The sequence below is a fragment of the Tenrec ecaudatus genome, chromosome 15 (genome assembly GCF_050624435.1).
Source record: "Tenrec ecaudatus isolate mTenEca1 chromosome 15, mTenEca1.hap1, whole genome shotgun sequence".
Lineage (NCBI taxonomy): Eukaryota > Metazoa > Chordata > Mammalia > Afrosoricida > Tenrecidae > Tenrec > Tenrec ecaudatus.
Window position 1 is genome coordinate 43,501,000 of NC_134544.1, and position 25,506 is coordinate 43,526,505.

At 41.1% G+C, this 25,506-nt stretch overlaps 1 protein-coding gene across 1 annotated transcript in view; it reads left to right on the forward strand.

Annotated features, from left to right (window-relative positions):
- The window catches only part of KLHL14 (kelch like family member 14), a 105,169-nt gene extending 81,884 nt beyond the window's left edge, over positions 1 to 23,285 (forward strand). Inside the window, exons 3-8 of the mRNA XM_075533141.1 lie at positions 3,168 to 3,257; positions 12,480 to 12,558; positions 19,632 to 19,822; positions 19,903 to 20,061; positions 21,649 to 21,806; positions 23,145 to 23,285. Coding sequence (XP_075389256.1) covers positions 3,168 to 3,257; positions 12,480 to 12,558; positions 19,632 to 19,822; positions 19,903 to 20,061; positions 21,649 to 21,806; positions 23,145 to 23,285 — 818 coding nt within the window. The remainder of the gene's footprint in view (positions 1 to 3,167; positions 3,258 to 12,479; positions 12,559 to 19,631; positions 19,823 to 19,902; positions 20,062 to 21,648; positions 21,807 to 23,144) is intronic.
- The last annotated feature ends 2,221 nt before the right edge of the window (positions 23,286 to 25,506 follow it).

Sequence of the window (25,506 nt, forward strand, 5' to 3'; positions counted from 1 at the left end):
CTTCTGAGTAAAGTGACCTTTTTAAATGGAGGGAAGTGGGTTTAGATGACAGTCATGATAAATGCGGTCATGTTCACTCAATAAAATAAGGCCCAGTGCATTTGAGGATAAATCAGTGAAATGTACAGCCCCACCTGTCTGTCTCCATCACTCATTTCCACTGTCACTTTCACAGTGGCTGATGGATCACAGTTGCTGTGAAATTAGACAGCCTTTAATCTCATTTCATCCTGATTAGCTTCTCTTTACCCTTTCCCTCTAACTCACTGACTGACACGCTAAAAACTCACACGGGCTGTATATGAACATAAAGTGCACACTTCTCCTCAAATACCTTCTTGGGAGGGAGAGGCAATTGTTCGTTCACCTCTGAAGAAATCTGGAAAAGACCAAGCGTGTCCGTGTCCGTGTGTGTAAGCGTGGTTCCATTTAAACAAGGTGTTTACTTTTGTTCACGGTCCTGTTTATTTTACTTGCCTTCAAGTTGTATCAGAAGCCAAAGAAATGAAGTCTTTGGTAAAACGTCAACACTGGTGGAATATAGGGTTTTTTCCTAATACAGTAGAGCATTTTACATTCAGAAAATTCTCAAGGACTTATTTGTGTGTACTTACAGCATTGCAGCTTATAGTAATAATTAAGAAAAGACAATAATTCAGAAATGAGGATAATGACACTGCCAAGAAATATATCATGCAGGGTTTGCCTTTTCTTCCGTAAAAACACACGGATAAATGAGAGTACTTTCAACAAGCCTCTGTACAACGACCTAAAATGCTTCCTCTTCTCTTCTTCAGATGGGTTCAAACATTAGCTAATTTAACAGTTTCACTTGTTTGCATAAAGCGTAATAGGGGTGATCAAATGAGAACGAAGCTTAAAAATGAGGCGTGTATTATTTCCTAATTTCTGCTTGCATAAATGGGAGCAAATAGATGGTAGAACAAAACATAAGTTTTGTTATACTTTGAGACGATTGTGCCTGGTTACTAAGCTGGACTGCCAATTAAGGTAGTGCAATTAATAATTCTTTGTAAGATTTAGGTATGTTTCAAATATATACTTGAAGCATGGCAGGCATTAATAAGTAGGTGGGTTATAGTGAATGGTCTCCGTTCCGACACTCATGTTTCCTGGTGAATGGATGTCTTTAGGGTGAATATGACATTGAAAAGCTAGAGCTGCACCAGACTGTTCATAATAGGACATGAATAGTCTAGCTTGGGTTTTGATATTTTTGGAATACCATCATAAACCAAATAACAACGAGTTTAGTTTTTATTTGGGGGGGGGGGTGTTTTTTAATATGATCAAGGTCCTTCCAGAATAAACTCTGACTACTAATCAAAAGGTTGGCTGTTCAAGCCTACCCAAAGGACCCTCAAAAGACAGGGGTAATGATCGGCTTCCAACCAGTCACAATCTCGAAAACTCTAGGAAGCACCTCTTGTCTGTGCACAGTGGGGTCATGAATTGGGAGACCAAGGGGCTGGAGATAGGACTAATGGGGTTGCTTCAGGATGGATCACTGGGGTGGAGCTGTTGAAAACATGCTCAACCTTAGTTGTTTAGTTGCTAACGTAGACTCTTCCCCATTGGATCCTGAGTAGCCATGCGTGCAGGACCCATACAGTTAAAAGCACGTCCACCCACACAAACGGAGGGTGCAGGGAGCGAAAGGTCCTTCCAGAGGAGACTCTCTAAATCAACTGACCTAATTCAAGAGCACACCAATCCCTGGACCTCCACATTCTATATTATACAGTGCCTTCTCCCTGGTGGTTACAGGTTCAAAACCTAAGAGCCCTTGTAGTGACACTTCATAGATAACTGAAATAATTAAAACTCCCAAAACCCTGATCTGGATATCAGTATTATGTCTGTTCCTTAATATTTTCATTCACCTCTCCTAGCCTGTTTAGGTGCATTCTGAGGAAAACAGCACGATGTAAAAACAAAATTCAAAGAGGAATATATATCACTCAGAATGCTGGCGAGCGGTGTTCTCCCCACCCTCTTCTTTCTCGCGCGGCATTGGCAAGAGAGCACAAAGTACGAGCTGGCCCTGACTCATATTGATTTCCCACTGCACTGGTTTCTTAAGTGCTCTGCTGATCCGTGTCAAGCAATAAGTTCCCTGCCTGAACATGCACATCACCTCCCCATTTGTCCTCACCTAGATTTAAGGTGCCCATATGATGAGCTGAACAAGGACATCATTTTTCCTACTGGTGTCACTGGGCCCAGACCACTGCCTGCAGTGCGATAGCTAAAGTTGTGGACATTTACATTTGCCATATGACATTCTAATCGCAGCACCGAACCCAGCACAGCACACAGGGTGACCGGGAAGCCTACTCTGGTAGGGTGTGTCTCCCAAAAGGAAATGGGAAGGGAATCAATAGGAAGTTAACCTGGCTCCAGTGTTTTCGGTGTAAAGCCCCCTCCTCACCACCACCACCTTCGGGCAGGGAGCAGCCAAAGGCGAGGAGGATGGAAATGTGTGATGTGCCTGCCAGTTTTTATCTTTGTTACAGAAGAGCTCCTAAGCAGAGAGATAGAAAGTGTGTGATTGTGCTGCTAATGACATTGTACAGGAAATTAAGCGTCTACATTTAGAGGAGGCATTAAATCAGCAGGACCTTAATTTAAAAACTGAAAACTGTATGGAAATGCAGCTTGCTCATGGCTCCGGAATAGCAAGCGCTCAAGCTTCCTGGTTCTGTTTCTGGAAAGATTGCCAGCACACCGAGTTGGGGCAGAGCAGAGCAAAGGCTCAAAGTGTATTCAGGGGAACTTCTTCCAAGAAGTCACCTCAGTCCTGACCTTCTGGGAGTGTCAGTCACCGTTTCCGAACGCCTTCTGTGTCACCAGGCAGGTGAGGGGAACGTCAGACCGAGAGCAGCCTGACTAATTTGTGGAATAACATTATGTAAAACGAATCCAAAAGGTTGGGACCGGAGCTCCTGGAAATATACCGTGGAGCCACGGTATGGGGTTCTCTGGAATGGTGGGTGCCTCGCACGATTGATTGCCCAAGGCTCCCTTTCCTGGGATCCAGTCTCCCATGGTTAGACACTTGCCCGAAGCAGTTAGCTTGTGAGCCAACCAAGCAAGTGTGAAGGTCAAAGATGTCACACTTCTTCTTCCCCTGCATTTCCTTTCAGTTATGCCGTATAACAGCGCCCACCACTGCGTGGTGGAGGTGGAGAACTTCCTGTTCGTGCTGGGCGGAGAGGACCAGTGGAACCCCAATGGTAACTATTGAACCTCTGCTTTCTAGGGGCTGGGCCGAGGCACGTCGGGAAGAATTGCCCAGGAGTGGGCCATTCCGGCACTGTGGGAAAGATCTGTTCTGGGAAGGCAGCCGGGATGCAGGACACGATGACAGGGAATTTGGCTGACCATTGGAGGGCAGGGCCATCCTAGAGCGAGCGGAGGATAGGCAGCAGAGCATTTGCTCGCGGGCTGCCTGGGGATTTGGCTTGGCAATGATGCGCCAGCCCCTGTCTTCATCCATCCCACGAGGAATGCCAGACACGTGCGCGGGAACGCCCTAGAGGACAGTGTCAGGCCGCTGCCATCGATACCTACCTCTCCCACCACTCGTCTCCCACCCTCCATAGCCAGTGTGGCTACACTCCACGCGAGCTGAGGGAGACTGCGTCTTGGACTTGCTGTTCCTCCCTAATCGCAGGTTAACCCTTGGTGACCCCACGGAGGGGATCACTTCCTTCATGTGTGACAAAGAGAGCTTCCACATTTTAGCACGGTTCCCAAGCCATCCACAGGGATAACACGGTGCCTGGCAAACTAGGCAAAGTTATCAAGATATTTTGGGAAAGCTTTCACGGGAAGGAGGAATGGTGGTTGTAGCCTTCTGTGTAACAGAGATCATTATGACTGAGAAACCATAAAACAGCTTGCAGGTACACATTTTTACTTTCCAACCCCAGAACATCCAGCTGAAATTACATATACTGCATATATTTTATGGGGAATGTTCTCTTTCAGCATCTGCACCAAGGCAAATAATAGAAAATTGCTACATCTGTTCACTCGAGAAACTCTTAAAGGAAAACAACCCAGGCCACCCTCGAAGAGCATTTCTTTGAAAGGGAGGAGGGCGTTCTTTCTCCAAACCTGCAGCTTTGTGGTTTCCTATTTCCATTCACTGTGAGAAAGGAGAGGGTCCCTGGGCTTTGGGAGGGGCCGGATTGGAGCAGTAGTGAGTGTGAACACTAGCCTTGCTTCGGGAACTTATCTTTGCAATGACGGGGGTGATGTGATACCAGCATTCCTGACATAGGTACAATCCCCTCTCAACTCGCTACTTGCTGATTAATTTATCCTTCCTGGGAAGTGCTTTGAACTGACGAGAGCAAGTGAAGACCGGATGGGCAGTCGTGGTGTGTATGCAAACAAAGAATCTGCCGAGCAGCCTTTTTTGAAGGCTAAATTAAAAATACAACCTGACAAGAAAAAGCTGGGAAGTCTTGGTTCTCTTTTAGCCTGTCTTTCTTACAAGGGGGTTTAGGCCGCTGTTAAACCAGCCATCTTGGTTGACAACTCAGATTACCCAAAGCACTATGAACCTCCCAATCCTCTCTAGAGTTGAAGTTTAATGCTAAATACAAAGAAAACCTGTCATCCCCATATAACATATATACATATTTCTCTATAGTGTGTATATATACTTAGATATAATATCAATATAATACAGTGGTACCTTAAGGAATAATTTAAAGGAAATATCTGGTGTCACCTTTTCTTCTTCTAATGAAGATTATCAATAAATAAAATTATGTTTTCATTTCTATAGTCTATATTTTATCTTTGAACTAATTCAGCAACCACCACTGCTGCCCCATGAATCAACTGTGCCCTTAAAGCATACTGATTGGACCTCCCTCCTCCCAATCTCTGGGTGAGGCAGCAATTTTATATAAAGCATTTGACCAATTTGCTCTGAGAAAAAGCTGTGGGAAACACAGCATTTGCATTTTTTGCCTGGTATCATTGAGGACATCTCTCACTATCACCACTGGATATAATTTGAATGAAGAAGAACCACAAGAGAGATTCTTGTCAGACCAAAGTCCTGAAGCATTGTGTGCTTTCTAAAATCAGTACCTGCATTTGCCAAGTGGTCTAATCTATCTCTTCTCTTTGCCAGAACTGTAAGGATGCTCAGAATTGAAGTTCAATAAGACGTTATTGTATTAAACATTTCTTTAGTTTTCCCATAGGCCTAGCAGCTAACCCTCTTCTTCACTAGATCCCTTGCACATGGAATGTTGAATCGTTCCATCCCAGACATATGTCCTAGTTGAAGTCATTTAGAATAGATCTAGAGCAGCAGGGTAGCCAATCCACGGAGCGAGAGAGCTCCATGTATTCATCAAGGAAGCTTCCTAGTGGAGTAGGAGGCCTCTAGTTTCTTGTCAATGGAGTTGGGCTTGTCAATAAACAAAGCAATAGTGTTTGGGGCCCAACCCTTACTGGCAGAGTGGCATGCCTCTGAGCATTTATTGGTGGAGCTGCAGCGATTTATTTACCCTGGCTCAAGCAGGGGAAAAGCCAAAACCAAGAGGGCAAGTAATCAGAAATCTGAAGCTGAAGCTGAAAAGACAGGAACACAAGAATCAGAGCTACCTTGATCTCCAAGGGCAGGGCCACACCTTTTGGAGTCTCAATGGGTGGAACTCAAGGGACTAGGCAATTGCCTCCTAGATTTCAAATGGCAAATAGCCAACAATGCAGTTCTAGAATATGGGCCACTATTCACAAGTGTCTAAGGAATTAAGACTAGAATCGCTATCCATATCTGAGGGTGCGGGGCTTCTAATTCGCCGAAGAATGAGACCTGCTAGCGACAAAGACATGGAGTTGGAACTCAGCTGGACTAGGAAAATTTGGCTGCCTACAGCCAAATGAGCAGATAAGCAATCTCAGTAAGTCTATGAAGTGGAGCCAAAGCCCAGGTCCAACAAACCTCTCCATAATCCAGAGAACCTGGCCAAAACCTGACTCTAGAAAACAAGTCAACACCTAATTGGTCTCAGAGAACAGAGGGTTATTTCCAGTACTTGAGAGTTTATGTAAATTGTTTTACTGTTTTATTTTACTTGCTTAGCACCAGTTACCACTTCCTTCTGTCTAATTGCTCACATTTATACTGGAAATATCTACCTTGTGTCTATTCTGTCAGGGTAATTTTGAAGCAGATAACTTGTAGTCTAGTTTCCCAAATGAAGAGGAATTTTGCCCAACAGCGGAATTTGTACTTGAAGTTGATTTAAGTCTATTGGGATGATATGGTCAATGTGGCAAGCATATTAATTTGGGGGAGATGAAAAGGTGGAATGTATGGAACAGAATTTTATCTTCCAAAAGTATGTGTCAGCTTGGCGAAGTCATTTTTTCCCCAGTGGTTTGACAGTTATGTAATGATATAATTCAATAGCTATATAGTGATTGAATAAGAAAGACTGAAGACCACAGAAGAATCAGTGCATTGGAATCATGATGCTGGTGAAGAATATTGAAAGTCCTATGGACTGCCAAAATAATAAACTACTCTGTATTGGAAGAAGTACAGCCAGTATGCTCCTTGGAGGCAAGAATAACCAGCCTTTGTGTCAAGTGCTTGGGAAAGGTTATTAGAAGAGTCCAGTACCTGAAGGATATCCTGCTTGGTAAAGTAGAAGAGCAGAGAACAAAGGAAGGCCCTGGATAAGGTGGATTGACCCGGGCTGAAACATTCAAAGTATTGTGAGAATGGCACAAGATTTGTAGGGTCTCATTCAGCTGTACAGGGGGTTGCGATGAGTTGGAACCACTTTGATGACACTTGACAACAGCATAGTGATGTCATCCATCCCCGTGATCTGATGTGATGGGGAAAGACTTGACCTGGTGTAACAATATTCACTAGGAAAAAGATATTCACCAAGGAAATACACGCTGGGTATGAGGGAGAGAAGTGAACAGAGAAGGAAAAATCTAACTACCATCAAGAAAGGTCAAGATCAGAGCATGTCCTTTGGACTCAGGGTCCCTGAACTGAGAACCTCTTAGACCAAGGGAAAGATTGATGCCAAGACACCTGGAGCTCTCTAAGGGGCATCAGGCCAGTCAGACGTGGAAAGAAGACAAAGACTTAGAAAGTGAACAGAGAAAGAACCTTCCCTTAAAGCTCTGTTGCCACACATCTGTAATTCTAGCCTTCAAAACGATCAGAGACTAATTTCTGTTTGTTGAAACCATCCACTTGTGACATTTTGGTTATAGTATCATGAGCGTACTAAGACAGGCATGGTCCACTGTGGCTCTAGGTTGCTGGAAGGAGGCTGAGCCTATTGCCTATATACTTAAATTGCCTGCCAGTGCATGTAGCTTGCATGAATCAGCTTGAACTGATTTCAATGGAGATCTGTCCATCTCCAGAGCTTTATGGGTATTCATACATGTATGTATTTGGTTAGATTTTCAACAAGGATCATATTTTCGTCCTTTACTTTGTGAAATGACATCAGAATTGCATCACAAAGAACTCTTCATTTCCCACTTTGAAAACCATAAACAGCAGTCCTCAACCTGTGGGTCACAACCCCCTTGGGGGTCGAATGACCCTTTCACAGGAGTCACCTGATTCATAACAGTAGAAAAATTACAGGTATAAAGTAGCAACAAAAATAATTTTATGGTTGGGGGTCACCACAACATGTGAAACTGTCTTAAAGGGTCACGGCATTAGGTTGATAACCACTGACATAAAGGGACTCAGTCAGCTCTAATATCTGTCACAGTGGAATCTCTCATTTCACATTAGAATATCTCATGTAGTAAAGATAAATAATCAATACCAAAATTAATTAAAATTATAATTCTATAATGGTATATGATATCTTATCTTACAAGCAGGGAGAAAAATTAAAAATAGAAGGACTTAAAAGTCACATATTTATCCCAAGTGCGAAATATTATTTTTTTAAAATTTTAATCAAAATATTGGGGGCTCTTATAGCTCTTATCACAATCAATTGCATGGAGCACATTTATACATATGTTGCCATCATCATTTTCAAAACATTTTCTTTCTACTTACTTAAGCCCTTGGTATCAGCTCCTCTTTATTCCCTCCTTTCCAAACCCTCCTACCTTCATGACCCCTTGATAAATTATAAAGTATTATTATTTTCATATCTTACACTATATGCTGTCTCCCTTTATGTGAGCATTGCCTGACTTTCTGCACTGTGACCAATGTCTGTCCAAAAGTAGTCTCAGGGGGTTGTAGAGCTGAATCAATTGCTACCACAATCGTGCTAATGACACAAGTCATCCAACACATTAAACCCTCTGTTCTTCCACACCTCCTTTACCCAGTTCAGTGCCCTTCCATCCCTACAGTGAGAATCCATGTGGTGCCATTTCCACATGGTTTCCTCATCTCTCAAATCTCAAATTTGATCATTTATATGGATTAAATCTGGCTAGTACCACCTGTATCCACTTCACCTCCATCATTGTTCATGTAATCGGTCCTACTCCCTATGTACTAGATCTTCTCTACTATTATTATTTTTACTCCATTGAGAGCCTAGTCATCATTCTCTTGAGACTGCTAATGGACTTTTCAGTATTTCCCAACTTATAAACAAACAAGCAAACAAATACTATCTTCCTTTGTTGATGGTTTCTTCAACGGTACTCTACTTCTTTTTATAACTAAGTTCCTAGATGGCATTGCCTATTCTCTGACTTTTGCTTTCAGGCATCTGGTTGTGGTGGTTAGATATCATGGAGTCAGTTCTGACCCATAATGACCTCATACACAAGAGAATGAGAGCCTGCCCAGTCCTGTGCCATCATCTCAATGGTTCCTGTACTTGAGGCCACTGCTCAAGTGCAGCCATTGCTGCGGCCACAGTGTCAAGCCATCTCCTTGAGGGCCTTTCTCCCCTGAATAATCAGTCTTACCTAACTCTCCTCTTAGTCTCTCCTGAACAACCAACTTCTCTCAGGTTTTCATCCTACTGGATAACTGAAAAAAAGCACATGTAAGGCTACGAACAACCTTGACTTTGCGAGAGTCCTTAGTGGAATCCTAGTTGCTCACTCCCTTCCTTTTGAAATATTTTTCACTCGGCTTCTCAGATACCACACCCTTCCAGTTTTCTCCCAACTCTGTTGCTCTTTCATGTCTTCTCCTCTTCTTCCCAAGAGTCCACTTGGGATGCAGGACCTTCCACTTCCATACTCCCCTCCTCTATGGTCTCATCAGACCTATTGTTTTAAGTAAAATTCTGGGCTAAAGGCTCCGAAAGTACCAGTTTGGGGATTATTTAACCTATGACCTACCAGACTCTGGCAATGTAAGACCTATTGGACTCGCAAGGTTCCATCCAAAACAGAACCCTCTCCCTTACCCTCTACCTAGTCCTCCCAACTTAGAAACGTCTGTGACCTCCAATTCAGTTACCTGGCCTAAACACTAGAAGCCATCCTTAACTACTCACTTGTTTATCATACAAATATCCAGTCTATCAGGGAATTTCCTTGTCTGTGCCTACAGCACATTGGGTTATGTGTTGGGCTGCACACCACAGAGTCAGCAATTCAAAACCACAGGAGAAAGAGGAGGCTTTACTCCTGTGAAGAGAGTTACCATTTCAGAAACCTACAGAGGTAACTCTAATCTGACAGCAAGTTCTGAAAGGCCTGGTCAATAGATATCAAACCTGACCATATGTTATCACTTCTGCCTGCGTTCAAACCACCATCATTTCTTGCCTTGACTATTGCAATAATTCCTGACCATTCTCCTGCACAGCAGCAAGAGTGATCTCTTAAAGAAATAAATTAGAACTTATTCCTCATTTAACTAGACCCTTCAATAGTTTCCTATTTTTAGAAAAATAACAAAATTCAAGACTGCATCAGTCTTCAACAAACTTTGTGTTCTGTCCTTCAAACCTCTCCAATCTCTGAGGCCCCAGTATTCTTGCTCCTCTGAACACGCCTAACTCATCACCAGCTCTTGGATCTCATACTCCTGCCCCACTTGTTCAATCTCAGGTGTTTGTATGAATTGCAGAAGACCCATCATGGAGAGGGTGACCATCCTCTTTAAATTGGTCTCTCCTCCCACCGTCCCTACCTTGTTTCTCCTTAAAGCTTTTGTCTCTAATTAATATTGCATTATTTATCTGTTTATTCATTTATAAAATGCTTATCTTTCCAGAGCCTAGAACATATCAAACCTATGAGGGCTACCCATGGAAAGAGCCCCGCTGGACAGAGCTTGCCTGGTGCATTGTTCCTGCTAGGTTAGCACCAAGCAACACCCTCTGAGTTAGTGCACCCAGTGGCATTGCCGGGGAAGGTTCTATCTGGTCACAGTGAATTTTTTCATAAAAGCAGATTCATTTGAACTTCATTTTTTGTGATGGTTGATTTAATAAAACAGCATGCAGCTATGAAATTTTGTTTCCTGCTGAGGAGAAATGGCACAGAAATTGTTGTGATGTTGAACACAGTTTACAAGGACAGCGTTATAGGAAAAACTCAAGTGTATGAGTGGTTTTCTCTTTTCAAAGAAGGTGAAATATCAATTGATGACAAACCTCATTCTGGATGTCCATCAACTTCCCAAATGAACAAAAATGTTGACAAAATTCAGGTACATGTGCTCAAAGACTGACTGTGGACCATTGAAGAGATGGGGAAGTTTTCTGGACTATCTTTGACCTCCATTTAGAGAATTTTAATGGAAGATTTGGGAATGAGAAGGACCACTGCAGACTTTGTGCCTTGGGTTCTGACTGACCATGAAAAAGAACCTCAAGTGGAAATATGCCATGCTTTGAAAGAACAGCTCCAAAGCCATCCAGATCCTCCACCACCACCACCCCACCTCCAAGGTCATTGCTGGTGAAGAGACATGGTGCTATTCTTATCACCCTGAAAGCAAACATCAATCAAGCCAGTGGAAGACGCCATCTTATCTTGCTCCAGAAAAGCTCATCAAGTGGAATCAAAGATCAAAACAATACTAATTTCTTTTGCTGATATGAAGGGGATAGTTCATTTGGAGTTGTTCCACCAGGTCAGACTATTCTTCAAGCTTTCTGTTTAGAGGTTCTGAAAAGATTTCATAATGGTGTGGGACAGAAAAAGATCTGATTTGTGACAGACAGGTGGCAGGTTTTCCCACCATGACAATGCACCTGCTCATGCAGCCATCTCAGTGCACCAGTTTTTTGCAAAAAAAACAAAACAAAACTGCATGCCTCTCTTATTCCGCACATCTTACTCACCTGAATTGCTCCCTGCAACTTCTGTGAGACTTACTTTTGTTTCAGCAAATGAAGAAGGACATGAAAGCACAGTGATTGAACAATGTAGAATAGTTGAGGAAGAAAAGGTTTCCAAGAATGGAATCAGAGATTTGATAAATGTATTAAGTAATTGAGAGTACTTTGAAGGTGATAAGCTTGTTTTGTAAGAAAAAAACATTTTTTAATACATACCTTTGAAAAAAATCCGAGTTTTGGGGGGCACCCCCTCATAGAGTTGGTTCTCAATCTATATTTGTGCAATTAATAAGTGTGTTGCCTATACCCACCAGTGTGAGTACATATAGTCACAACTATATAGGCTTATCCCTGTGGTAAATGATTGTGTGTCAATGATTAATTATATGTGTATGAACAAAACCAGATTTTTTTAGAGGGTCTTTAGATAGTTGCCATCTCAGGTACTGCATGCAAAATGTAGTACACTCATTTGCTTCTATTTCTTGTTTGGATGTCAATCTGTATGTAATTAATAAGCCTCCTTCTAATACGTAGGAAGCATTATTGTACTTCTTAGGCTCAAAGAAGGTAAGCTGGTTCACCAGCTTAAAGGGCTCATATTTCCTATTTCAGCAAATGTGCTTGTGATACATCACGGCAACCATGCTTCCTCGACTACCACTACACCCAGGATTTACACGGCGTGCATAAAATCAGACTCATTTCCTAACTCGGCTTCTGATTGGACCAATTGCTGTTGTTTCTATAAGGAGATGATAATGCTGTTAGAGTGCCTGGACCATTAATAAAATATTCTAACTAGAAAATGACACACAGTAGCCCCTGGAATTGATCATTTATAGACAAACACTCATGTTTTGGAAACATAAAAACACTATAACCCAGAAATATTTGCCCTAACACTGTGGTAAAACTACTCTGGTAAATATACTTCCTTTTATTTTATGGCTGATTTATTTTTATCACCACTTATTTTGAAGACAAAAGATGGGGTGAAGAGCAAGAGAAGAAGGAATATTTGACGTAGCCTATGTAGTCTTTTGCTGACTTATGGAAGTACTCCTTTTGTTTGTGAACTAGATTCAAGAACAGAGAATAATATTAAGTATGCCAAACAATAAAACTAAGTTTTAAGTGTGTCAAATATATTTACAGGCAAACACAGCACAAATTTCGTCAGTCGATATGATCCCCGATTTAATAGCTGGATTCAACTTCCCCCGATGCAAGAGAGGTAAGTGTTTAATTATTGTGCCTGAAAAATGTGTGGCTCCTTTATAGGAAGCATGGGTGCTGAATGGTTTTCCCTGGTCTGCGGTGCTAGACAGAATCAATGAAAGACATATGAGTCAAAATATGCAGTTTGCCCTGCTCAATTTATATTAACTCCCTTATTAGCTCCGTAGAGAAAACTAGTCAAATAACTCAATGGTTTGTCCTGCTATTGGAACAAAAGGGAGGGACTTTTCTTTTACAATATTGCTCTGGTTTGTAAGCAGAGCTAAAAGATTAATATCTATCCCTCTTGTCTAGTTGATAGTATAAATACTAACATTTAAATACTAAGCCTATTCTCACAGGGATATACATTTAGATGTAGATATTTCAATAACAAATATCTCGCTCACTCAAATTGTTTAATTTGCCTCACCAAAATATCTTTCTAACAGACATTCAAGAATTGGTCATTTAGTTGTTAGTTTTTTGGGTTTTGAATTCTCTTGAAAATGTCGTTTCATTCACATCACAGTATTTATGTCAAATCAGTCTAGCTACAAAAGGACAAGATGGCTACTGTGAGTGTATCTCTTGTCTCTCCTGGCTGTTACCTAAACATCTGCCAACAGTGTGTGTGTGTGCATGAACATACTAAAATCTGAAACTGATTGTTGTTTAAAAATATCTATTTCTATCCCCGTGAACAAATGTTTAGTATAATGACAATACCCTGCAACCTACATCTTCTTCCCAAGGGAGTCATTTAAGAGGAACATTCAGAATTCTTCTTCATTATTTTCATTATGACCTCTGACCTTAACATCCACGTTTTTTAACTTCAACTAGATTACACGAGCATTAAATTAAATCTTTAATCACAAATTGAAAGGCAAAAGAAAAATCTCAGATGATACTATTCATTCCAAAATATGCATTACTATATAGCACAGATGGTGTGAATGTATGCTATAAAGAAACTTAATGTTTAACTTTGTATTGCAGATAAATATATTAAAATCCTCTTTGAGGAGACTAGGAGCTGTACACTGAACAGAAAAGGCAAGATGTGCTACAAACATCACAAACATTTTGGGAATGTGTAATGCAAACGTACCCCAAGAAAAGATTCTAAACAATTAACATACTGACAAGCTTCTCAATGACCCAGAAGCCCCCTGATGTCTTCCTCCAGTGCACCCCATATCTCTCTTTTTAAGGCAATTTCCAAGAGGCTGTCTTTGTAGCTATATCACGTTGCCCTTTCATTAAAATAACCCGAAAAAAAGTTTTATTTTAAGAATTCTTGAGTAAAAGAAATAGCAACAATATGTTCGGAATGCCAGCATCTCATCACAACGGTCCCCATTGCTGGGGGCTGTACGCCATGATAATTAACCTTCATGCCTTCAGCTTGGGCGGCATAACTCACGTCGCGGTCAATTATCTCACTGTAGAGCCCCTAAGGATGAGAAGTATTGCTGCAAAACCTAATTAGTAATTTTTTAAAAAATGTGTATTGTTTACTTGATAGTCTATAATGACTTCCTCTGAGGCACTATGGCCTATCATGGCAGGGTCCTTCTTAGACACTTGGTAGCAGTTCATTGACCTGATGAAAAGACCTGCCATGGTCTGTGGGCGCCCGGCAGCCACCGTTGACAGGATGGAGTGTTTAGCGTTTCTTTTGAAGTCATTATGGTATATCATGTCAGGTCCCTAGTAAAAGAAGGGTGTTTTTAGATTTAGAACAATCAACTCGATAGACCAAATAAAGAGCTCCTTACAGAGCTAAGTGGGGAAAGGCAGATCTCACAAAGGCCCACTCCATCTTCGCGCTGGGGATCTCCTCTGGGTTGGTTGACCCAGGCAGCGATCCAGAGACTCTGCTGTCATTGCGAGGCCGCCATTCAAAATAGCATGGAAGATCCTTTCTCGGGGTGGATTAATTGGTAGGTTGAAAATAAGAGAGGAAAAAAAAATCCTAAAGTACAAGAAACCCTTCTGAAAAGTTTCTCAGAACATTTAATTGAGCTAATGTTTTCACTGTGTAATGAATGAATCAAACTTGCCAGGAGTTCCGCCCCTGCCCCCTTTGCAGAAACCAAACTACTGAGGAGTTGAAATGAATGCTAAGAACTCACCCAACCTACTGGAAATCGTAGAAACAAGTTTGAGGTACCTCGCAGAGTGCTGTCTGAACCGATTCCGAGAACATTTGCCTAGTGGGCGCTTCCCAAGGGCCAGAAGAAAGGGACAGGAGACCCTCCCAGTTCAGAAAACAATGGCCAAATGACCTCTCTCAAGGTACCAAACCCGGGGTCCACTCAGGAATTGCTTGCTTGCTGACTGCGAATTTTCCTAATTAAACCAAAAAGCAAATGGTGAGTTGTGTTGGTCCCAGATTTAAGATCTGACTCTAAAATAGGGAAAAGGCCAACATGAAAATTGAGACCTATAAAAACGGGCTGGTGCGTTCACCGTTTTCCCTCAGTGGAAGTGGACATTATTCACCAGAGCTGGTCCCATGCAGAGGAGGCAGGGGCAGGCCTGACACCATCGACTGCATGAGAGCCTCTTTCCTCCTCACGGAGTGAGTGAAACCTCAGAAGCAAATGTATTCAAGAGTTTCCCTAATTTAAATATTCTACATCTCTAGCTGTCTTACAAGTAACAATCCGAGGCAAGATTCCATTGGAGAAATCAGTTGGTGTTCTCAGTAGTCATCGTGGCATTGATCAAGTGATGGGAGGTAAAAATGCAAGCCAAGAGGAGGTGATGGCAACTCAACCTTGAACTGAGAAACGGCCGTAAGAACTCACCCTCAGCGCATAAACCAACCACCTAAAGGCTCAGTCAGATGTATGCATTAAGCAGAGTCTTAAGTATGTTTCAGGAGTAATTGTTCACAGTATTTCTAAGGTTTTATATCAGAACATTGCCTCTGACTTGGAGTGGGGTGAGGAAAGCTGGGGTTTCCATACAAATAGTGTAATTCCATGAGTATCTTTAATAATCTTCAACTTTTCCAAAATGACATAAAAGGCTGACAGGAGGTGAGCTCTTCATGGGAGGCTGGGGGGTAAGATGGCCAGGGACCAGTCCCAAGAGAGAACTGGCATGGGAAAATTTTACCCTCAAGCAAATGTTCACAGCTACTGACAGCCCATTAACTATCCAGTGTTCCTCTAATGCATTTCATGAATCCTTTGAACACACAAGGGAATAAGTCAGAGGCTCAAAACATCCTCTACTGGAATCTCTACATAAACGTGTATGATAAGTCAGGGAATGAAGCCTACAGATCTTTTTTTTTCTTCCCCACTTAGATCCTAACAGTGACACTGTGTGGATAAAGCTAGGAGTACACACAGAACATCAAATTAAGAATGCATGGGCTATGAAGAGCAAGTTCTGACAAAACTGACTGACTCAGGGTCACAGTGGGGAAGGAGCCCGATAGGAAAAGTGAGAAAACTGAAATCAGACAATATAAAAGCAGTCCCTTACCAAAGACAGACCCCTCCCTAATTCGTCACAATTTAAGCCTAATTAAGCAGAGGGCGTTTATACTTGGCATGACTAACAGACACTTTCTCTCCTAGATTATTAGTTCAGTGTCTATATGCTACATGAGAGCAGACTGTATTAGATATCTGTCAGTCTTTTCAATGAAACATTTGCATTAAGGACATAAGGATACCGGTAACATAACACTGACCTACTAGAGCCAGCATACCAAAAAGGATTGACCAGTGTTAACCATTTCAGGAGGTCGCATATGATCAAAATTGATGGTCTGGAAGGAGGAAGTCCACGTTGTACTAAAGACATTGGCGAAAGCAAAGCTCCAGAATTTTTAGAATAACAATTGAGACATTCAATAAAAATTCAAGAAATGTGAGCAATAGCTACTTGGCTAGCCAACTGAAAGAGATTCATATTTGTGCCCACCCCAAAGAAAGGTGCTCCAACCATACATGGACGTTGTCTGAGTATATCATTAATATCACACTCAAAAAAAATTTTGGTTAGGATAATTCAGAAACTGAAATAGTAGTGCATCGATAGGGAATGCAGTGCACAGGGAGATTTAAGCCAGATTCAGAAGAGGAGGTGGGACAGGAGCTATTACTGCTGATGTCAAGTGGCTCTTACCTGGAAGCAAAAAAACACCAGAAAGAGGTTTGCCTGTGTTTGGTGGCCCATGCAAAAGCAGTCCATTGTATGGATCATAACTAGTTGTGGAAAGCATTGCAACGAATTGTGGAGACCATCTTCAAGCTGGATGCTGAGCAAACCATCTGAGCAGCTGAGCTCTGTGAAGACCATGCCTTCAGAATCGGAGGAAGACAGATGACCAAAATCCAATGGGAAGATGACACAACCTTGCTTCCTAACGGCAAGGAGGACATCCAGGACCTATTGACAAAGACCGAAGACGGCAGCCGGCAGTACGGATAACATCACAATGAAAAGCGGGAAAAAGCTTCACAAGTGGACTTGCAGCTTCACATGAAACTTCCTGATAAAGGAAGAAAAATGGAAGTTTTCAGGCTTCTCGTGTTACTTGGATCCATAAACAAGATCCATGGAAACAGGAATCAAGAAATAAAATGTTGCATTGCCTTGGGCCATGCTGCTGCATAAGATCACTGATAAGCAAATATTTCACATCAAGGACTGGGGTCAACCCGCCCAAGTCATGCCATTTTCAATCACCTCGTGTGCATGTAAAAGCTGGACAGTGAATAAGGAGGACCTCAGAAGAATTGACATCTTTTCATTATGGTGTCGATGAAGACTCTAAGTACACCATGGACTGCCAGAACTAACAAATCTGTGTTGGAAGAAGTACAACCAGAGTGCTCCTTAGAAGAGAATGGGACCAAGCCCCGAAGAAGGACAGTAGAGCAGAGAGTCAGAGAAAAGCAGGAAGACTCTCAGTGAAGTGCACGGACACAGTGGCTATAACATGGGCTCAAACACAGCAAGGACTGTGACCGTGGCATGAGGCCAGAGTGTTTGGTTCTGTTATTCATAAATTTGCTCTGAGATGTAACCTGCTTGAGGGTGCCCAACCCCCACACAACTGTCTTCTGTGAGAAAGCAAATGAGATATGGTTAGAGAAACGGAAGAATCCAACGGTCTGCTAGTATTTACTTAATTTGGCAATGATTTTCAAACCTAGTATTTTTCTTTAAATTAGCTTCTTTTAAAATTTTTTATATAAGAAGTCCCTAAATGTTTCCGTCATAGAGCCCTTTGGCAAGATGATTTAAAACTTTGGAACTCTGTCCACCCTCTACAATGTGCATCTGAGTAAGCACATGATGTTTATCATCTATTTTCATTTTAAAAGATACCTTCCACTACAATTTCATGGGTCCTTCAGAAGCCAGGAGCGAGGTTAAGAGCTAACACTTGATGAAATCTGACTCACTCACTGGCTCTTTATTCTCCTCCCTATTTTATTCCCAGCAGGAAATCTAGAACACAGTAAACATATTGATAAACATGGTTAAATCATGAAAAAAACATATTTATCAATATGGCTGAAATCCCTGGGCTAACAGAAAAAAAATCACCATCTATAACAAAAATTCTGTATCACCACAAATTATCTAAACAGAAAAACCTAAAGGATTTAACCATCACTTAAATGTCATTAGAAAAAGTTTGCATACAAGCATTTTTTATCTTTCTTGAGTATTAATGAAATGCTGGACACTATAAAACACACTCCACATACAGATGCACAAATAACCCTGGGATGAAGCTACCCATACCATTCCCATGTTACAGATGAGCAACCTCAAGCTGAGAGGGGTTAAGTAACATGCCAAAGGCTTCATGCCTAGTAAATAGAGTAGCCAGGCAATCAGACTGCAGAAGTAAAAATGTTCATTGGGATACCCATAAAGGTTAGCTTCTAAAAACATCTGAAATACCTATTTTTGCTATTGACATTACACAAGAGTCTTTGTTCTCAATGTTTTGGAAACCATTAACCAACCAAACCTGAATTGTATTCTCTAAGGAACTTTGCATCTAATTATATTATAGTTATTCCCTGTTAAGCAACATGTTAACTTTGTGAAATGTATTATTTTTGTAACAATTCAAAAGCAATGCAAAAGATCAAGGTATCCTTACAGTTCTGAGGAGACTTCCATAATTTCATTTTAAGTCCTTTTTCCATGAGCATTTTGAATCTCCAATCATTATCCAACTCCAAAAAGATTGAGTGCTTTCTGAATTTTCTTCTCCCTAAGCCCCCATATATTAAAATTACCTACCGTGTTGTACACGTTCCTTTAAAATATAACTTTCACACCACTCCTTTCCATTTCTCCTACTGACACCTTCCTTTAGGTCCAGAATGCGGCATGTCTAGATTTGGGGTCTCCCTTTCTCCCCTCTGTGCACACAGCTCACATCACTACATTTCAAGGGAGACCCAAACCCATAGGCTGCCATGACAGTGGATTCAAAAAGTATCCTATGGCCTTTTAAGAATCCGCACAAAAAGCTGCTTAAGTGGAATCCATGTAATCGGTCATACCAGAGCAAAATTTTAACATGATATGCAATTTACAAAAGTTGTTCTATTTGCAGTAGGACAGGGGCGAAACAAGAAAAAAAAATCATCATTGAAGGGAAATTTTGATGATGTAGTTCTCTTATAAATTGGGAACAATGACCCTTGAAGGACCATAAAGAAAGTGAATGTCAAGATAATTTATTATTGTTACATGATCGACCTCATTTTTCACTTTGTCATACTGAGCTGTGCTATCCCTACAAGGTACCAAATATCCCAAACATTAACGAACACTACCAGTGTCTAAAAAGCAAAGGGGAGAAGAAAAAGAAAGAAACATGGAGTTGGTCTGTTTCTTCTTTCTTATTAACTTTCATTTCTAAAGGGTTAGCCATAAGGGACAATACCTGTACTTGCTACATAGGGTCTCAGATCTGCAAAGTCTAGATTCTAAATATTTTCAACCCTTAGAAAGCAAGCACAGTGCACCTCCTTTTTCTGATTCCCTGAGTAGCCCTTAATTTACTGTGGACTGTTTCCATTGTAGGAGAGCCAGTTTCTATGCATGTCGGTTGGACAAGCATCTATATGTCATTGGTGGAAGGAATGAAAGTGGCTACTTGTCCAGTGTAGAGTGCTATAACCTAGAAACCAATGAATGGCGTTACGTGTCCTCGTTGCCCCAGCCTCTGGCAGCTCATGCGGGAGCAGTGCACAATGGGAAAATATACATTTCAGGCAAGTCATTCTTCCATTTTCTGTTTGAAGTTCAATGCCAAGGCCCTCTCTTGACTTGGATGTATATGTTCACTTCACAGGGGGTGTCCACAATGGGGAATACGTCCCGTGGCTCTACTGCTATGACCCAGTAATGGATGTCTGGGCGCGAAAACAAGACATGAACACAAAACGCGCAATCCACACGTTGGCTGTGATGAATGATCGCTTGTATGCCATCGGGGGGAATCATTTGAAAGGTCTTCTTCTTTTTTAATCTCAATCATGTTTGCATGTCATGCCTCGTGCTAAGGAGGTTTCTCATTAGATAATCATCATTAACTGAGTCAAAAGCATGTTGACCAACTAAAATCGACTCGATGTAAATTATCAGCACCCTTGACCAAGCATTTATTTTGGCTTTTCTGCAGATAGGATTATTTTTAAGTTTCCATACACATTAAAGATGAATAATGGAGCCTAGAGAAAAGGGAAAAACGGGAGCATTAATAACTGAAAAGCACAAACAATTTGTCGTAACAATGAATTCAGAGAAATAAATTACCCCTTATCGCCAAAGTCGCAGTAATGGATTTTTTTTCTCAGAAAAAGTAAATTTTTAGCTGCAATCATAAAGAACTTTAATCATAGCTGCACAAAGATGGGTATACGTGGGTTGTTCCTGAAACAGTTCATAGAGCATTCTGTCTGATTTTAGAATTATTTCTTTGAAGACATAAACATCAAATCATCCATGATTCTCCAATTCTTTCTATTTGGTATGTTTCAAATGAAGCTACCGTAATGCATCATGTGCTCGAGCCGTGTTTCATCTCCTTCACTGACCCGTGCATACAAAGTACGACAACATTTGTAGTGACAGAGTGCACGTCCATGACATGGATTTGACAGGGAGGGAGCGAGATCTGTGACACCAAGGGCACTAATGAACTGCTAGGTCCTTGATTTCCATATTTGAAAATGAAGAAAGTAGTTCTCTTAGAAGGTTCCTCCAGCTCTGCCTGGAGGAAAATATTGAATGTCAAGAACTTCCAGAAGAATGCAGGAGCCCTGGTGGTGTGGGCATAGTGGTTACACGTTGGGCTGCTGTCTGCAAGGTAGCAAAACTGCCAGAAGCTCCTCAAGAGAAAGATGGCGTTTTCTCCTTCCGTAAATCCTTACAATCTCAGAACCTCACAGGGGCAGTTCTACCCTGTCCTAGAAGGTCACTGTGAGTCAGGACGGACTTGATGGCAGTGTATTTGGGGGAGTGGCGGATGGGAGTTGGAGTCTGATCAGAAGAATGCACAAAGCTGCTCAAGCAGTACAGCCAGAATGCTACGGAGAAGGGAGACTGGTAAGACTTCGTCGCGTGGACTTCAGTCATGTTTGCAAGAGGGACTCATCCCTAGAGAACAACCTCAGACTTGATCAATGAGGGTTAGCCAAAAAGAGGAAGACCCTCAATGAGGCAGAGTGACACAGGGCTGAAACAATGGGCTTAAGCATAGCAAGGGCCATGACAGTAGTGCAGGACAAGGCAGTGTTTGAGTTGGGTTGGGTTGGGTTGGGTTGGGTTTTTCCTGTTGTGCATAGGGTCACAATGAATTGGCACCACCTCAACCACAGCTTTAGGAATAATATGTAGCTAGTCATCCTTGCTTTGAATTAATGCAAAGCACTCGTGAGCTTGGGAGGTCGTTCTGGTAGGTGTTCAATATCATTTTTGAGTTTATATATTTATGATTCTTCATGTGCACAATTATGTACCATTGATTCTAAACATTTTTTAAAAAGAAACTCTAGCCTTGACTTGGTACCCTGATATATTTTGTTATGCTACCTAGGTTTCTCCCACCTTGACGTCATGCTTGTTGAGTGCTATGACCCCAAGGGTGACCAGTGGAACATTCTTCAGACCCCGATTTTGGAGGGCCGGAGTGGACCTGGCTGTGCAGTGCTGGACGACAGCATTTACCTCGTTGGTGGCTACAGCTGGAGCATGGTCCGTGCCCACATTTACTCCATCATCCCACTGCTGTTTGGGCTTGCTTCTCCTGTTTCCCTCCAAATGTGTTTGTTGCACACACCTTTCTGTGTTTGATTTTCATTTTGTTGTTGAGAATATGTACACAGCAAAGCATACACCCATTCAATAATCTCTACAGTTTAGTGATATTGATCACATTTCTCTATTACATTTCCACCCTCTTTTTTCTGAGGTGTCCCTGTATCATAAAAAGAAACTCGCTGCTCTCTAAGGTTCCCAACTAGTCTTTTGAGTCGCTGTTGACAGTTTGATCCCATATAGATAGTTCTTTAAAGAGCATAATGTTCCAGGTATTACAAAAAGCATTTTTTGCTAGTTTAGCTAAACTGTGGTTCATTTTGAAGAGGACTTCAGAGGATACTTTTTTGTTTAGAAGATCATGCTAATTTGCAAGCAGTACATTGCTTTAACTCGTGAAATAGAATCCGCTGCTTTGCCCAGAGCTAACTTGCTGGACATTCAACTGTAACACAGCACACCTAGGTCTCTGGTTGGTGCCTATCCTCATTCTTTTTTAATTCTGATTTTCCAACTGGAAGTCAAACTGAAGTGACTTCAGTGAGCATTCTGTTGGATTTGTTTGATTAGGAGAATATAAACAGTTTCTGAGCAGTGAGGGATGAGAAATAGAAATTAATTGTTCAGCATCCATGAATGCTATTTAGAATGTGTAATTTGCCATTGCTTTTTCCATTTGATCAGAAAATTTTAAAGCATATGCAGAAATTGAGACTACAAAGGTTCTCCTGTAGTGCCCCATCCAGCTTTAACATCAATTAATAGCTGGCTTACTTACTTCATTTAGTTCTCCCGTTAATTTTTTTAATAAAGAAACTCAAAGCAAAATCCATACAGCACATTATTTGACTTGAAAGACTTAGTATATTTCAAGAAAACCCTTCCCAGCCCCAATTCAAAATAAAATGGGGAAGGAAAGTTACAATCAGAAATCATTTACTTCAATTAGAATATGTGAAGGTGAATTTTTTTCTCTAACTTGGATGAGGGGAATAATTTTGACTTTTGATCAATTATTTTGAAGGATTTATTGAGCATCTAGGCTTTCCTCGGCACTTAATTTTAGTTATTAGTGAAGCACAGAAAGATTTTTGAAATCTTGCGACTTTCAAATTGTTCCTGGGAGTGAAACAGCTAATCTCCATGGCTTTCATTTAGAATTTTCCAGCAAGAGCCGATAAGGCATCTCCATTCTAGTGTAAAGGTGATACATGATGCTGCCGTTGTATTTCTCCGTGCCTCCTTCTCTAATCACTTCCTGCTTTGCCTTTGCAGGGGGCCTACAAGTCATCAACAATATGCTATTGTCCAGAAAAAGGGACCTGGACAGAACTGGAAGGAGATGTGGCAGAACCGCTCGCAGGCCCAGCCTGTGCAACAGTTATTCTGCCTGCCTGTGTACCATACAACAAATAACACCAGGACCTGCTGCCACGAACTGGGTCATAATTTTGGGAAGCAATGACACATGACATCATCATCGTAATTGGAGCCCTGCAACTGCTGAAACCCGCCCTTGGTTTCTGACAAGTGATTTCTAAAACCACCACCAATGAGAGTGACCTGCACAGATACCGTGTCTGGAACTCCGATCACAGCAAACGTCCGTGGTGACAGACTCTTCCATTGCAGACCGGTTTTAACTTGTCCCAGCTTTACAAAACAAAACAAAAAACACTGCTCATGTGGATTTTAACTTTCAAAAGGAGAAAGATAAAATACTGAAGACTCCCCCAGAGAAACCTGAGATCAGTATTGTGCATTGTAGTCTACCTGCATGTGATCTATGTTGACGTTTTGGGGATATTGTGTTCATGAATGATTCAAAATTTGACCCACTTAAAGATGTACACACCTTTCCCGGAATTGCCACTTGATTCTGTATTCTTAACCTTTGGCTACTACACAGACTCTATAAGCAACACAGTTCTAGGAAATGGTATAGGATTCAAGAGGAGCTTTTTTTCGTTTCCATACAACTCCGTTTTATAGACCTTCTACCCTCCAGCACCTCATGGGACCAAAGAAGACAAAGATGTTGTCTCTTGTAGCAACCACTTTCTGCCCTATGGGTTCTAGGCAAACCAGAGTCATAATTTTTGTGTCTTTGATCTTAACTGAAAGATTAAAACAAATGTCATTATTAAGTTCATAGAGGCTTATGCTTCCTCGTTTTTTTAAATTATTTAAGTTGTAAACTCACTGGTTACTTGACTGATAAATTGAGTTATGCAGTTTTGACAAGGTTCTGGTGGTTAACATACATCTGACCCACACTTAATGAACCATTATAAAAACTGAGAATAATTGCTGTCAAAAAGTTAATGATCAAAGAATGAGTAGTTTCTTTGAAGTACAATCTGAGTTGGCGCCCTGTCTCTAAAAAGCGTAATACAGCGTCACCTAAAATAATCCTCAGGAAAAGAGCAAGACTTGCCCTGGATGCTCCTCCACCTCATCATAGTTCCTTTACTATCACCAGCAATGCTGAATCCAGGGAAGGTAGCAATTGCTTCTTGTCTCTAGGACCATGGGGGATTTCAGAGCAGAAGGGTAGGGGAATGTGAGACAGCCTCTGTTTAGCAAGTCAAATAGACAAATCTGACAGAAACATATATTTCATTTCCAAGCTCCTAAGAACTTAAACAACAGCAGTTAATAGCAAGTAAAAGCATAACAGAGATATAAATTTTTTTGCAGTCATGCAGAGATACTGGCGAATCCCTCAGCAAATGTGACATTCAAAGTAAAATTTGGGGAAGCCACAGATTTTAAAACTTTGGGGTACGCTTTCATTGGGGAGCATGTCCAGACGGAGTGGGGTCCTGGAACCCAATGCCGTTTCTACAGTAAGGTGCAATCTTCCTTGTTTTTGTATTTATTTGTATGTTCAGATCCAACGGATCTGCTGTAAGATATATACATATATAAATATATATCTGCGGTGCAATCAACTTTCATTTCTTTTTCCTTTGAAGCATCTGAATATCTAGAGAGACGAGTTACAGTGCTCTGTGGGGAAACCCTAGTTGTTATCATGAAAAGAACAAAGTCTGTCTGGAATCTTTAATGTCAGCTGTCACCATTTTTTTTCCTGAAAGCCACGGATTAAATAAGAATAGCTTTCCTTTGACTGGGTTTTCTCTTTTTTTTTAAGCAAAAAATAAATAAAAGCATTTATGAAAACTATAAGTAAAGCTTATAGCTTTTCAGAAAGATACAACCTATACGAAAGTGAAAAGTGAGTAAATGAATCACAGAATGTAAGTTTTGTACAGCATTAGAATGTGTAAATTGAGCTTGCTTGGAAAGGGAAAACTTTAAATAAAACTTTATGTACGAATTCAACGGTCTCTCCTATTCCTACCTATACAGCAGATAGATGTATAACTCTTTACATTAAATTCTTTGCAGGTCTGTAGTATGTAAATGCCTAAATATTTGTATTCATCAGAGATGCTTTGCAAGTTTCTTTTGCTTCTAAGCAATATATAAATGTATATAGTATGGACAATGCTGAAATTTATGGAATTCTGGGAGAGTGTTGTAAGTTGAACATCAAAGGAGCCAAATCGGATTTGTTTCAGTAAGAAGCAATTCATCTAAACTCTGATTGCAAGGTCTTTATAGAAATTGC